Source organism: Oncorhynchus mykiss, chromosome 27 (assembly GCF_057628025.1).
Source record: "Oncorhynchus mykiss isolate SJ-2025 chromosome 27, ASM5762802v1, whole genome shotgun sequence".
NCBI classification, from domain to species: domain Eukaryota; kingdom Metazoa; phylum Chordata; class Actinopteri; order Salmoniformes; family Salmonidae; genus Oncorhynchus; species Oncorhynchus mykiss.
The window spans coordinates 36225390-36242357 of NC_143048.1; the positions used below are offsets into that span (position 1 = coordinate 36225390).

Here is a 16968-nt window from a genome sequence, read left to right on the forward strand (position 1 = left end):
AGAGTTGTTCAAAAAGCCCATTTTGCTCTGCTGAAGAATAAATGGGAAATGCTTGTCAGTGATGACCCTGCATTAGTATGTGAGATGTTCCGGGAGGGAGCTTTCCAACATGGCCACCGCTCAGCAGAGAGGGAACTTTCCAACATGGCCACCGCTCAGCAGAGAGGGAACTTTCCAACATGGCCACCGCTCAGCAGAGAGGGAACTTTCCAACATGGCCACCGCTCAGCAGAGAGGGAACTTTCCAACATGGCCACCGCTCAGCAGAGAGGGAACTTTCCAACATGGCCACCGCTCAGCAGAGAGGGAACTTTCCAACATGGCCACCGCTCAGCAGAGAGGGAACTTTCCAACATGGCCACCGCTCAGCAGAGAGGGAACTTTCCAACATGGCCACCGCTCAGCAGAGAGGGAACTTTCCAACATGGCCACCGCTCAGCAGAGAGGGAACTTTCCAACATGGCCACTGCTCAGCAGAGAGGGGACTTTCCAACATGGCCACCGCTCAGCAGAGAGGGGACTTTCCAACATGGCCACACCACAGCAGGGACCCACTGGCCACACACTGGTTGAATCAATGTTGTTTCCATTTCACATGAATTAAAATACGTTGTACCAACTTGGAATATACTTTGAATTGACATCTGTGCCCAGTGAGGAGGGAGAGGGCTCTCTGACAAACCACAGCAGGGAGGGAGCTCTCCAACGTGGCCCCTCTACAGCAGGGAGGGAGCTCTCCAACGTGGCCCCTCTACAGCAGGGAGGGAGCTCTCCAACATGGCCCCTCTACAGCAGGGAGGGAGCTCTCCAACATGGCCCCTCTACAGCAGGGAGGGAGCTCTCCAACGTGGCCCCTCTACAGCAGGTAAGCTTTAACCTGTGCTCTGTTGAACCAGAGAAAACACTAGGTTGTCCATTCATGTGGCTTCAGGTTACAATCTAAAACGCTCACGGATCTATAATGCAAATGTCAATATAAATGTAATGGAAATGTCAATGTTATCTTTAGTTATTGCCATTATTGTTATTGTCATCATTTATTTGGAAAATGTGTATCTACACCCTATTTCTGGGAGGGTTTTCTCCAATAACTCTTCAGAGATAAACTATCATTTTGAAGTCACGCACAGTACACACCACCCAAAATGCTGTCAGTGAAATAAATACTCAGAGAGAAAGCAGGGGTTGATATTTTACTAGAAAACGTAACCAAATACAAAGAAAGATTGTGTTAAACCCAGAAAACACTGAAGTGGTTAGTAGCCAGCCAGCAGTCAACCTGTCTGCTTCAGCAATACACAGATAGGAGTGCCTGTCTGGGTTTTAGTTCATCTGGTGGGAGATTGAAGAATATACACATGAAATCATCTAAATGTCTTGTAAACTCTAGAGGGTTAGGAGAGGGAGAGAGATTAAGACTAGGGCTCAGAGTGAGAGTTTAAAGGCTGACTGGTTGTGTCAGTGCCTATACGAGTCTAAAGGTCAAAGGTTTAATGTCAGGGGTTAGGTCAAGGGGAGATGAGAAGGAGATACAGAGTGCTCAAAATTCCAGGCCAAAGGAAATACTACCCCCGCAACTGCTGTCAATGCCACCAAAATGTCTGGTACTTCATTTTTTTGTTATTTTTCTTTCTCCTTTTCCTCTCCAGACTGCTGTAATAGCCTTTAAAACAGAAGACGATCAGACAAAACAACATGGCTAGAGGATTAAACACAAAGAAGATCTGGGACTATTGCACGTACAGAGGCTATGTTCTCAAAATGATGAACAAAACAACAAAATAAAACAAAATGGGGAACAAACAACTAGAAAAATAAGGTGGTGCCGAAGATCACTCTGCAAGAGTTGACCCCGTGTAAGTGATGTGTGTGTTTGTGGATGTGTTTGTGAGTGTCAGATTGACATTCAGTGTGGATTAGGACACACAAAGACTGTGTAAATGAATCATTATCATTATCAAAACACCCTTTTAACAGAACATATGTCATGGCCTCACTCAATGGTGATAATCTAATGTTCTATAGCTCTCTGTAGATGTATAGATATATATATTCATTTGTACTGTATATAATATGTATTTATAAAAAGATGTATTCATAATTACAAGTGGCATTTTGTTATATTCATTATTGCAATGAATTATTACCTAAGATGGTTAAAAAAGAGAGGTGAGTTCAGTTTTGCTACACAGTTATTTACAACAGTTTAAAAAGCAAGCTTCTGATTCAGTACCTCCCCCTCCACGGAAAAACAACATGGCTACGTCTCAGTTCTTTAGACCAGGGGCCTAGCTGGCTAAATGTGGCCCTGGTCAAAAATAATGCCTTATATTGGGGATAATGTCCCATTTGAGATGAGCTTCGATACGTTTTCTTCACTTCTCACAGAATGTACAGGTTTACCTCTGTTCCCCGCCCAGAGAAGTGATACATCTAGTTGTTATTTAGCGTTACTGTCATTTTATGGATCATTTCAATAACTATTACTCCTTTTTGTAGTTTATTTCTACAAACTCCTGTGAATCCTACGGTTGTGTTAGCCGTGTGAGTTTGGAGATATCCATCGAGTTGTCGTCTATTACTTTAACTTCAGTGATCACTGTGTTGTTTTTGCGAGACGCTAACCAAAGCGCTGTAAGAAAGCATGTTCGTCTGACCAGTTCACGGCGAAACAGCAGGTTTGTACAGTCCAATGTTTTCAGGTTTACAGTTTTATGGTCTTATAAGAGATTCTCCTGCCGCTTATTCCTCGCAGGCAAGTGAAGATGATGAAGATTATGATGATGGTGGTGTTTGTCCTAAAGCATAGTTTCCTGGTATTGGGTCAGGGGTGTGGCTTGTTAGAGGACCCATTCTATCACGTCGGCGCAGATAAAGTCACGTCTGCTTTGCTCATGACGCTGCCCAAAGTTTTCGTCATCAACATCGCCATCTTTTTGTTTATTTCGGTTCCTGTGTCGTTAGTGTGCTGACACTGTCAGTTTGGCACCTTGTTGTTCTTCTCTCCCTGTAGTTGCTGTTAGCTTGCTGGCGGTCTCTGGTCTGTGTGTGTGTGTGGCGTCGGGGTGGTAATGATGTAGCCGTGTGTGTGTGTGTGTGTGTGTGTGTGTGTGTGTGTGTGTGTGTGTGTGTGTGTGTGTGTGTGTGTGTGTGTGTGTGTGTGTGTGTGTGTGTGTGGTTAAGGCACAGTGTGTGTTTTTGGTTTTCAGGGTAGGCCCGAGGGTAGGGAAAGCCCTGGGTGTCTGAGGGAGTGGCCAGCATGGACGGCCTTAGGGCAGTCCGGGGTTAAGACACGCCCATTCTCACCCACACTGCCCGTGATTGACAGCCGAGCCTTGTTCCGCATGGCTTCTGTGAAGGGCAGCTGGATGGGGTGATGAGAGAGGGAGGAGAAAAGGAAAAGAAACACTTGAGTTTATATAATAGGACCCTAATGAATCAAATACATCAATCACTGTGCAAACATAGGAACACACAAATACACACACACATCTCACGCACACACATTACACAAGCATTAGCATTGAAACATACAGGTAACTGCCAAAATAAAGGAAAAAGTTGTGTAAAAGAGGAATACAAAGTATTCCGAACAAAATTATGAACGAAACATGCTTCAATTTGAAAGATTTTACTGAGTTACGGTTCATAGAAGGAAATTGAGGTCCTGGGTTGCCGTGGTTACACATGGTCTGCGGTTTTAAGGCCAGTTGGACGTACTGCCATATTCTCTACAACGGCTTATTGTTAAGAAATCAACATTCAATTCTCTGGCAACAGCTCTGTTGAACATTCCTGCAGTCAGTATGCCATTTGCACGCTCCCACAAAACTTGAGAAATCTGTGGCATTGTGTTGTGTGTCAAAACTGCACATTTTAGAGTGGCCTTTTATTGTCCCCAGCACAAGGTGCACCTATGTAACGATCATGTTGTTTAATCAGCTTCTTGATATGCTACACCTGCCAGGTGGCTGGATTATCTTGGCAAAGTAGAAATGCTCACTAACAGGGATAGAAACAAATTTGTTCACAACATTTGAGAGAAATGAGCTTTTTCGGCTTTCTGGTTCCTTTTATTGCAGCTCATGAAACATGGGACCAACACTTTACATGTTGCGTTTATATTTTTGTTCAGTATATATTTAAAGCAGGTGCTTCCACAATGGTGTGGTTCCTGAGTTAATTAATTAAGCAGTTAACATCCCATCTTGCTTTGGGTAATGTATACAAATGCCCAGAGAGAGACCAGATTTCAACCAAATTGAACACTTATAGGAGATTCTGGAGTGGCACCTGAGACAGAGATTTCCAACACCATCAACAAAACAGCAAATGATGGAATTTCTCACGGAAGAATGGTGTCAAATTCCAGACACATGCAGATTCTACGCCAAGGTGCATTGAAGCTGTTTTGGCCGCTCGCCGTGACCCAACGCCCTATTGAGACTCTTTATGTTGGTGTTTCCTTTCTTTTAGGCAGTTACCTTTATCTAAACTAACATTGTATAAAAAAGGCAGGCAACAACATACACACAGATGCTCAGGATACGTTTCAGATACGTTTGGGTTAGACATCTGCATTTCAAGGTGACCATGCATATCTGGTGTCTGGTTTGAAAAACATGGAAGGTCAGGTTTTCTATAGTAAAGTGAGGATTTGTACAGTAAGGTAAGGTTTTGTAAAGGGAGATTTTGTACAGTAAAGTGAGGTTTTGTACAGTAAAGTGAGGTTTTGTACAGTAAAGTGAGATTTTGTACAGTAAAGTGAGGTTTTGTACAGTAAAGGGATGTTTTGGAGAAAAAGGGGAAGTGAGGGTTGTTTCCCAGATTTAGAATTATAGAGAGAGACTGACTCCTGTTTTGTCATGGGCAACACTTTATAGGAACACACTACTTATTGATACACAATGTGCCTATTGCTTCCTTTGGAAATGTTCTGGTTATCTCTTTTGCACCAACAGGTAAAAAATGTCATATTTTCTAATCCCTTCTTTTTATCCTTCAGTAATGTTGGGACTTTGTCAAGCAACTGGTAACCAACAAAAAAAGCTACATTTACCATGATTTCTGTGTTAATATGGAGAAATGAAAAATAATCTCTGTTTTGTATACATACTAGTTGTGTGGCTAAGCTGAAAATGTAGACCCAATAGTCAACCTTGTGATAAAAGCACCCAATTTGGCACAGAGGTAGATAGATTTACACTACCATTCAAAAGTTTGGGGTCACTTAGAAATGTCCTTGTTTTTAAAGGAAAGCACATTTTTTTTGTCCATTAAAATAACATAAAATTGATTTGAAATACAGTGTAGACATTGTTAATGTTGTAAATGACTATTGTAGCTGGAAACGGCAGATTTTTTGTAAAATATCTACATAGGGGTACAGAGGCCCATGAATAGCAACCATCAAGTCTATCATTTTAAAAGTTGAATTGATCATTAGAAAACCCTTTTGCAATTATGTTAGCACAGCTGAAAACTATTGTGCTGATGAAAGAAGCAATCAAACTGGCCTTCTTTAGACTAGTTGAGTATCTGGAGAATCAGCATTTGTGGGTTCGATTGCAGGCTCAAAATGGCCAGAAACAAAGGCATTTCTTCTGAAACTCATCAGTCTATTCTTGTTCTGAGAAATGAAGGTTATTCCATGTGAGAAATTCCTAAGAAACTGAAGATCTCATACAACGCTGTGTACTACTCCCTTCACAGAAGTTGACTGGTGTTTTGTGGGTACTATTTATCAAATCAAATTGTATTTGTCACATACACATGGTTAGCAGATGTTAATGTGAGTGTAGCAAAATGCTAATGAAACTGCCAGTTGAGGACTTGTGAGGCGAGGCGTCTGTTTCTCAAACTAGACACTCTAATGTACTTGTCCTCTTGCTCAGTTGTGCACCGGGGCCTCCCACTCCTCTTTCTACTCTGGTTAGAGCCAGTTTCCATAACAAAAATATCAATTTCCAGCTACAATAGTCATTTACAACAATAACAATGTATTTCTGATAATTTTGTTATTTTAATGGGGAAAAAATGTGCTTTTCTTTCAAAAACAATGACATTTCAAAGTGACCCCAAACTTTTGAATGATAGTGTGCAGTATGTACCCTGAAGATATATAGATATGGAGACAACCCAGATTTGGCCCCTGGTGGGCGTGGCCGCTACTACAACAACAAAAAATACCAAAAAATGTAAATGCATATTTATCTTCCATTCAATGTCTCTATTCCAGGTCGAGAGTCTCATCTTTCAGATACAATTGGAACTAAAAGTCGGATGGCACCGGCGCCCTTATCGCCTATATCGCCCATGTCGGTGGCCATCTTAGGTCGTACCGGTATGTCAGATTAGCTCAATCGGGCAATTTCCTAGCCACTGAGTATCACAGAAACATGACACTTTGAATGAATAACATCATTTCTTTCAAAACAAGTGGCTATGGATGAAATTGATCTAAATATCATTCAAAAAAACATACAAGCCTGTTTTATTTTGAAACATCAAATATGACGATAAATGTGTGCTTTAACAAATATATGCTTATTTTGGGGAATTTAAACCATTTTACTTGTGTTACAAAAGGTTAATATATATATATATTTTACTGCTAGACAGACAGTCTCTTTGCAATCATTACCAATTCAAGGTAAAACATTATCTCAGTTGGCACTTTTAAGACAAAAATACGTTGTCACTTTTAGGGTTTGCATCAATAAGCAGACATCCTCTATAAAGTGTTTTGTTGATTTGAGCGTATTCTTCTCTAACTCTACCTCATTTGGGATGTTTTGGGCATCTCGAGTTCTAGAACTCTGATAGGGGGCTTAACTGGTCCGTAAAACGCCAGTCCTCCAATGAAGCAGTCCTGCTGGTTTTCTGTTCTCCCTGATCTGGTACCTAACTGGTCAATCAATCAATGACCTGCTAACCAAGGTCTTAATCAGTCACTTGTTAGAACAGTGTTAAAACCAGCAGACACTGCAGGCCTTGAGGACAGGAGATGTGCACCAATGTTCTAAATTCTTATGTGCTGAATGTGTAGTGTACAGAGTATGGACAGAATGCAGGTGTATAACATCATCGTCATCATCTGCAGCCAAAGACGATGGAACCAATCTGCAACCTGCCCCCAGAATCCTCTGGGGGGAAGCGCTATACAACAACGATCAGAAAAAGAAACTGAAACTGAAACATAAGAAGCTGTCACAACAGAACAAAAAGGAAACAACGTTCCACAATGCTTCACCACGGTCACAACACTGGTCGGCTGTTGCCAGAGGCTACACGCACAAGAAACTTCACACCAGCCCACCTATAGGAGGCCCTAAGTCCTACCCCTATATCTTGACCCCCTCGGAGCCGTATACGTTGTACCCCTCTCTATAAGTGGCTAAATTCTGGGTGCTGGGAGAGGGGCTGGGGCAGTGAGGGGGGCTAAGGTCCACCTTCATGCGCTTGGCCTCGGCACGCGACTTGTAGCAGAACTCGACCAGGGCCACCAGCATGGCTAGGCCCAGACCCCCCACCAGGATGTAGAAGACCCCAGCCACGTTGCTCAGGCTCAGGGCCTGGGAGGACTTGTCCTGGGAGGGGCACGGAGAGCACAGGTTTAGAGAGAGAGACAGTGGCGCTAGTGAGACACAACAGGCAGCTTTAGAGTATCATCAACATCATGACTAAGTCTTAGTTATTTTTTAAAATCACAATAACATCTACTACTTTAACAACAACAGCCACTACCACTACTATGACTAGTCTGCTAGGGTAAGCATTTATACTACTGCCATCATAAAAGCTCATTACCTACAAGTGCATATAATACATATATTACTACTACTATGACAGTACTACTTAATCTACTACATAGCTACTACTAATGCATGACTACAATTAAAGTAAATAAACATTTATTGTATTTTTACAAGTATTAAGTTGAGGATGACTTGTACACCGTACCAATTAAACTATGTTCAGTCATTGTATTGGTCAGGCTTTTGGATGAGTGATGATAAAGTATTCTATTCAGACAGTCTTGGTGAAGGTCCCTAGGATTTTAAGAACTTCAATTGCATTCTTAAGAGTTCTCTGATGCTCTAAGAATGTCTCAAGTGTTCCTCTAAAGACATCTGTAGTGTTTAAGGACATCTTAAATATTCCAAGATTATCTGTAGTTTTATCAAACTCATGATGTTTCAAAGAACCTCTCCACACGTTGACTTGTCTTCTACCTAGAGTAACCCAGAGAATAGTAAACTGAAGGGTATTCTGAGATTAAGCCCATTATTATGAAGGCCATAACACATTTTCCAGAATTTATGCAGTATTATTATTTTTGCTTTAAAATCCTATTATAAAAGGCAGATGTGGCATAGGCAGAAGACTAGCAGTGATACAACTAGAAAGGTATTCAACAGTAAATCAATTAACTATTATCATTTGATTATTTAGATTTAACTGATGCTAATTCTAATGCAAATCCTAGTCTCCAGGCTAATCTGGAGGCGTGCCTGTCTGTCACACAGTGAGGGTGTTTGGTCCCCCACTCTGCCCGTGAGACTGACCTTACTTCCCGAGTCCTTGGGTCCACACTCGCCCTTATCGTACCACCATTTGTTTTTCAGTTTGTCTAAGACGCCTGCTTCACTCAGTTTCAAAACCGCAAGGTTTACCGGGGTTCTTGGCGTGTAAAAATAACATAAATAACATCATAGGTCATGTTATTTTATGTTATTAGGTCACATACAGTCAGAACTGTCACATAAATGGTACTGCTTGGTAAAAGTGACCCAGTCTGGGTCCCACTGAGTACATGTGTGTATGCTCATTGGGGGGGCTGAGGGGGGCGAGGGCTAAGCGAGCTACAGACATATGAGTGGGACCCCCCTGTATCACTTCAGGTAACACATCCATACTGCCCCAGCCGACGCTACATACGCAGAGGCAATTACTGTGAACACAGAACTATTGTCAAATCAAATCAAATCAAATTTATTTATATAGCCCTTCTTACATCAGCTGATATCTCAAAGTGCTGTACAGAAACCCAGCATAAAACCCCAAACAGCAAGCAATGCAGGGCCTGATCACATTGGGAGAGGGGACTGCATGGGACAACTTACGGCACGTCGTTAACAAGCCCTGAGTAAGAGATCTGAAAAGGAATCCAAAAGGCACCAAACAATAAAGTACATTAAAGTACAATAAAGTACAATTTCATCTCATTCATCCTCCTCTCTATCTCTCCCTCTATTTTCTGACAGGATTCTAGACCACACTCCTCTCTCCAGAGAATACACTACCGGGTTCTAGACCATACTCCTCTCTCCTGAGAATACACTACAGGGTTCTAGACCACACTCCTCTCTCCAGAGAATACAATACCGGGTTCTAGACCATACTCCTCTCTCCTGAGAATACACTACAGGGTTCTAGACCACACTCCTCTCTCCAGAGGAGACACTACCGGGTTCTAGACCACACTCGGAGACACTACCGCGTTCTAGACCACACTCCTCTCTCCAGACAATATACTACAAAGTTCTAGACCACACTCCTCTCTCCAGAGCAGACACTACAGGGTTCTAGACCACACTCCTCTCCCCAGAGAATACACTACAGGGTTCCAGACCACACTCCTCTCTCCAAAGCAGACACTACAGGGTTCTTGACCACACTGCTCTCTCCAGAGGAGACACTACCGGGTTCTAGACCACACTCGGAGACACTACCGCGTTCTAGACCACACTCCTCTCTCCAAAGCAGACACTACAGGGTTCTTGACCAAACTCGACTCTCCAGAGAATACACTACTGGGTTCTAGACCACACTCCTCTCTCCAGAGCGGACACTACAGGGTTCTAGACCACACTCCTCTCTCCAGAGCAGACACTACAGGGTTCTTGACCACACTCCTCTCTCCAGAGAATACACTACAGGGTTCTAGCACACACTCCTCTCTCCAGAGAATACACTACAGGGTTCTAGTCCACATTCCTCTCTCCAGAGGATACACTATAGGGTTCTAGACCACACTCCTCTCTCCAAAGTGGACACTAAAGGGTTCTAGACCACACTCCTCTCTCCAGAGCAGACACTACAGGGTTCTAGACCACACTCCTCTCTCCAGAGCAGACACTACAGGGTTCTTGACCACACTCCTCTCTCCAGAGAATACACTACAGGGTTCTAGCCCACACTCCTCTCTCCAGAGAATACACTACCGGGTTCTAGACCACACTCCTCTCTCCAGAGAATACAATACCGGGTTCTAGACCATACTCCTCTCTCCAGAGCAGACACTACAGGGTTCTAGACCACACTCGGAGACACTACAGGGTTCTAGACCACACTCCTCTCTCCAGATAATACACTACAGGGTTCTAGACCACACTCCTCTATCCAGAGAATACACTACAGGGTTCTAGACCAAACTGCTCTCACCAGAGAATACACTACAGGGTTCTAGACCACACTCCTCTCTCCAGAGAATACACTACCGGGTTCTAGACCACACTCCTCTCTCCAGAGAATACACTACAGGGTTCTAGCCCACACTCCTCTCTCCAGAGAATACACTACCGGGTTCTAGACCACACTCCTCTCTCCAGAGAATACAATACCGGGTTCTAGACCATACTCCTCTCTCCAGAGCAGACACTACAGGGTTCTAGACCACACTCGGAGACACTACAGGGTTCTAGACCACACTCCTCTCTCCAGATAACACACTACAGGGTTCTAGACCACACTCCTCCCTCAAAATAATACACTACAGGGTTCTAGACCACACTGCTCTCTCCAGAGAATACACTACAGGGTTCTAGACCACACTCCTCTCTCCAGAGAATACACTACCGGGTTCTAGACCTCACTCCCCTCTCCAGAGAATACACTACCGGGTTCTAGACCATACTCCTCTCTCCAGAGAATACACTACCGGGTTCTAGACCACACTCCTCTCTCCAGAGAATACACTACCGGGTTCTAGACCACACTGCTCTCTCCAGAGGAGACACTACCGGGTTCTAGACAACACTCGGAGACACTACCGCGTTCTAGACCACACTCCTCTCTCCAAAGCAGACACTACAGGGTTCTTGACCACACTCCTCCCTCCAGAGAATACACTACAGGGTTCTAGACCACACTCCTCTCTCCAGAGAATACACTAGAGGGTTCTAGACCACACTCCTCTCTCCAGAGAATACACTACCGGGTTCTAGACCATACTCCTCTCTCCAGAGAATACACTACCGGGTTCTTGACCACACTCCTCTCTCCAGAGAATACACTACCGGGTTCTAGACCATACTCCTCTCTCCAGAGCAGACACTACAGGGTTCTAGACCATACTCGGAGACACTACAGGGTTCTAGACCACACTCCTCTCTCCAGAAAATACACTACAGGGTTCTAGACCACACTCCTCTCTCCAGAGAATACACTACAGGGTTCTAGACCACACTGCTCTCTCCAGAGAATACACTACAGGGTTCTAGACCACACTCCTCTCTCCAGAGAATACACTACCGTGTTCTAGACCACACTCCTCTCTCCAGAGAATACACTACCGGGTTCTAGACCATACTCCTCTCTCCAGAGAATACACTACCGGGTTCTAGACCACACTCCTCTCTCCAGAGAATACACTACCGGGTTCTAGACCACACTGCTCTCTCCAGAGGAGACACTACCGGGTTCTAGACAACACTCGGAGACACTACTGCGTTCTAGACCACACTGCTCTCTCCAAAGCAGACACTACAGGGTTCTAGACCACACTCCTCTCTCCAGAGAATACACTAGAGGGTTCTAGACCACACTCCTCTCTCCAGAGAATACACTACCGGGTTCTAGACCATACTCCTCTCTCCAGAGAATACACTACAGGGTTCTAGACCACACTCCTCTCTCCAGAGAATACACTACCGGGTTCTAGACCATACTCCTCTCTCCAGAGCAGACACTACAGGGTTCTAGACCACACTCTGAGACACTACATGGTTCTAGAACACACTCCTCTCTCCAGATAATACACTACAGGGTTCTAGACCACACTCCTCTCTCCAGAGAATACACTACAGGGTTCTAGACCAAACTGCTCTCACCAGAGAATACACTACAGGGTTCTAGACCACACTCCTCTCTCCAGAGAATACACTACCGGGTTCTAGACCACACTCCTCTCTCCAGAGAATACACTACCGGGTTCTAGACCACACTGCTCTCTCCAGAGGAGACACTACCGGGTTCTAGACAACACTCGGAGACACTACCGCGTTCTAGACCAAACTCCTCTCTCCAGAGAATACACTACCGGGTTCTAGACCTCACTCCCCTCTCCAGAGAATACACTACCGGGTTCTAGACCATACTCCTCTCTCCAGAGAATACACTACCGGGTTCTAGACCACACTCCTCTCTCCAGAGAATACACTACCGGGTTCTAGACCACACTGCTCTCTCCAGAGGAGACACTACCGGGTTCTAGACAACACTCGGAGACACTACCGCGTTCTAGACCACACTCCTCTCTCCAAAGCAGACACTACAGGGTTCTTGACCACACTCCTCCCTCCAGAGAATACACTACAGGGTTCTAGACCACACTCCTCTCTCCAGAGAATACACTAGAGGGTTCTAGACCACACTCCTCTCTCCAGAGAATACACTACCGGGTTCTAGACCATACTCCTCTCTCCAGAGAATACACTACCGGGTTCTTGACCACACTCCTCTCTCCAGAGAATACACTACCGGGTTCTAGACCATACTCCTCTCTCCAGAGCAGACACTACAGGGTTCTAGACCACACTCGGAGACACTACAGGGTTCTAGACCACACTCCTCTCTCCAGAAAATACACTACAGGGTTCTAGACCACACTCCTCTCTCCAGAGAATACACTACCGTGTTCTAGACCACACTCCTCTCTCCAGAGAATACACTACCGGGTTCTAGACCATACTCCTCTCTCCAGAGAATACACTACCGGGTTCTAGACCACACTCCTCTCTCCAGAGAATACACTACCGGGTTCTAGACCACACTGCTCTCTCCAGAGGAGACACTACCGGGTTCTAGACAACACTCGGAGACACTACCGCGTTCTAGACCACACTCCTCTCTCCAAAGCAGACACTACAGGGTTCTTGACCACACTCCTCCCTCCAGAGAATACACTACAGGGTTCTAGACCACACTCCTCTCTCCAGAGAATACACTAGAGGGTTCTAGACCACACTCCTCTCTCCAGAGAATACACTACCGGGTTCTAGACCATACTCCTCTCTCCAGAGAATACACTACCAGGTTCTTGACCACACTCCTCTCTCCAGAGAATACACTACCGGGTTCTAGACCATACTCCTCTCTCCAGAGCAGACACTACAGGGTTCTAGACCACACTCGGAGACACTACAGGGTTCTAGACCACACTCCTCTCTCCAGAAAATACACTACAGGGTTCTAGACCACACTCCTCTCTCCAGAGAATACACTACAGGGTTCTAGACCACACTGCTCTCTCCAGAGAATACACTACAGGGTTCTAGACCACACTCCTCTCTCCAGAGAATACACTACCGTGTTCTAGACCACACTCCTCTCTCCAGAGAATACACTACCGGGTTCTAGACCATACTCCTCTCTCCAGAGAATACACTACCGGGTTCTAGACCACACTCCTCTCTCCAGAGAATACACTACCGGGTTCTAGACCACACTGCTCTCTCCAGAGGAGACACTACCGGGTTCTAGACAACACTCGGAGACACTACTGCGTTCTAGACCACACTGCTCTCTCCAAAGCAGACACTACAGGGTTCTAGACCACACTCCTCTCTCCAGAGAATACACTAGAGGGTTCTAGACCACACTCCTCTCTCCAGAGAATACACTACCGGGTTCTAGACCATACTCCTCTCTCCAGAGAATACACTACAGGGTTCTAGACCACACTCCTCTCTCCAGAGAATACACTACCGGGTTCTAGACCATACTCCTCTCTCCAGAGCAGACACTACAGGGTTCTAGACCACACTCTGAGACACTACATGGTTCTAGAACACACTCCTCTCTCCAGATAATACACTACAGGGTTCTAGACCACACTCCTCTCTCCAGAGAATACACTACAGGGTTCTAGACCAAACTGCTCTCACCAGAGAATACACTACCGGGTTCTAGACCACACTCCTCTCTCCAGAGAATACACTACCGGGTTCTAGACCACACTGCTCTCTCCAGAGGAGACACTACCGGGTTCTAGACAACACTCGGAGACACTACCGCGTTCTAGACCACACTCCTCTCTCCAAAGCAGACACTACAGGGTTCTTGACCACACTCCTCCCTCCAGAGAATACACTACAGGGTTCTAGACCACACTCCTCTCTCCAGAGAATACACTAGAGGGTTCTAGACCACACTCCTCTCTCCAGAGAATACACTACCGGGTTCTAGACCATACTCCTCTCTCCAGAGAATACACTACAGGGTTCTTGACCACACTCGGAGACACTACAGGGTTCTAGACCACACTCCTCTCTCCAGAAAATACACTACAGGGTTCTAGACCACACTCCTCTCTCCAGAGAATACACTACAGGGTTCTAGACCACACTGCTCTCTCCAGAGAATACACTACAGGGTTCTAGACCACACTCCTCTCTCCAGAGAATACACTACCGTGTTCTAGACCACACTCCTCTCTCCAGAGAATACACTACCGGGTTCTAGACCATACTCCTCTCTCCAGAGAATACACTACCGGGTTCTAGACCACACTCATCTCTCCAGAGAATACACTACCGGGTTCTAGACCACACTGCTCTCTCCAGAGGAGACACTACCGGGTTCTAGACAACACTCGGAGACACTACCGCGTTCTAGACCACACTCCTCTCTCCAAAGCAGACACTACAGGGTTCTTGACCACACTCCTCCCTCCAGAGAATACACTACAGGGTTCTAGACCACACTCCTCTCTCCAGAGAATACACTAGAGGGTTCTAGACCACACTCCTCTCTCCAGAGAATACACTACCGGGTTCTAGACCATACTCCTCTCTCCAGAGAATACACTACCGGGTTCTTGACCACACTCCTCTCTCCAGAGAATACACTACCGGGTTCTAGACCATACTCCTCTCTCCAGAGCAGACACTACAGGGTTCTAGACCACACTCGGAGACACTACAGGGTTCTAGACCACACTCCTCTCTCCAGAAAATACACTACAGGGTTCTAGACCACACTCCTCTCTCCAGAGAATACACTACAGGGTTCTAGACCACACTGCTCTCTCCAGAGAATACACTACAGGGTTCTAGACCACACTCCTCTCTCCAGAGAATACACTACCGTGTTCTAGACCACACTCCTCTCTCCAGAGAATACACTACCGGGTTCTAGACCATACTCCTCTCTCCAGAGAATACACTACCGGGTTCTAGACCACACTCCTCTCTCCAGAGAATACACTACCGGGTTCTAGACCACACTGCTCTCTCCAGAGGAGACACTACCGGGTTCTAGACAACACTCGGAGACACTACTGCGTTCTAGACCACACTGCTCTCTCCAAAGCAGACACTACAGGGTTCTAGACCACACTCCTCTCTCCAGAGAATACACTAGAGGGTTCTAGACCACACTCCTCTCTCCAGAGAATACACTACCGGGTTCTAGACCATACTCCTCTCTCCAGAGAATACACTACAGGGTTCTAGACCACACTCCTCTCTCCAGAGAATACACTACCGGGTTCTAGACCATACTCCTCTCTCCAGAGCAGACACTACAGGGTTCTAGACCACACTCTGAGACACTACATGGTTCTAGAACACACTCCTCTCTCCAGATAATACACTACAGGGTTCTAGACCACACTCCTCTCTCCAGAGAATACACTACAGGGTTCTAGACCAAACTGCTCTCACCAGAGAATACACTACAGGGTTCTAGACCACACTCCTCTCTCCAGAGAATACACTACCGGGTTCTAGACCACACTCCTCTCTCCAGAGAATACACTACCGGGTTCTAGACCATACTGCTCTCTCCAGAGGAGACACTACCGGGTTCTAGACAACACTCGGAGACACTACCGCGTTCTAGACCAAACTCCTCTCTCCAGAGAATACACTACCGGGTTCTAGACCTCACTCCCCTCTCCAGAGAATACACTACCGGGTTCTAGACCATACTCCTCTCTCCAGAGAATACACTACCGGGTTCTAGACCACACTCCTCTCTCCAGAGAATACACTACCGGGTTCTAGACCACACTGCTCTCTCCAGAGGAGACACTACCGGGTTCTAGACAACACTCGGAGACACTACTGCGTTCTAGACCACACTGCTCTCTCCAAAGCAGACACTACAGGGTTCTAGACCACACTCCTCTCTCCAGAGAATACACTAGAGGGTTCTAGACCACACTCCTCTCTCCAGAGAATACACTACCGGGTTCTAGACCATACTCCTCTCTCCAGAGAATACACTACAGGGTTCTAGACCACACTCCTCTCTCCAGAGAATACACTACCGGGTTCTAGACCATACTCCTCTCTCCAGAGCAGACACTACAGGGTTCTAGACCACACTCTGAGACACTACATGGTTCTAGAACACACTCCTCTCTCCAGATAATACACTACAGGGTTCTAGACCACACTCCTCTCTCCAGAGAATACACTACAGGGTTCTAGACCAAACTGCTCTCACCAGAGAATACACTACAGGGTTCTAGACCACACTCCTCTCTCCAGAGAATACACTACCGGGTTCTAGACCACACTCCTCTCTCCAGAGAATACACTACCGGGTTCTAGACCATACTGCTCTCTCCAGAGGAGACACTACCGGGTTCTAGACAACACTCGGAGACACTACCGCGTTCTAGACCAAACTCCTCTCTCCAGAGAATACACTACCGGGTTCTAGACCTCACTCCCCTCT

At 45.7% G+C, this 16968-nt stretch overlaps 1 protein-coding gene across 7 annotated transcripts in view; it reads right to left on the bottom strand.

Annotated features, from left to right (window-relative positions):
- Positions 1-1179: 1179 nt before the first annotated feature.
- The window catches only part of LOC110507210 (glutamate receptor 4), a 165753-nt gene continuing 149964 nt past the window's right edge, over positions 1180-16968 (bottom strand). The window contains exons 16-18 of one of the 7 annotated variants that reach the window (XM_036965799.2): positions 8568-8682; positions 7342-7589; positions 1180-3364 (exon numbers count right to left, since the gene is read on the bottom strand). In XM_036965799.2, the coding sequence (XP_036821694.2) occupies positions 7344-7589; positions 8568-8682 (361 nt within the window). In that variant the 3' untranslated portion in view covers positions 1180-3364; positions 7342-7343. Of the gene's footprint in view, positions 3365-7318; positions 7590-8567; positions 8683-16968 lie in introns of all 7 variants that reach the window. The other 6 variants (XM_090223925.1, XM_036965797.2, XM_036965798.2 and 3 more) reach the window with 6 other exon arrangements.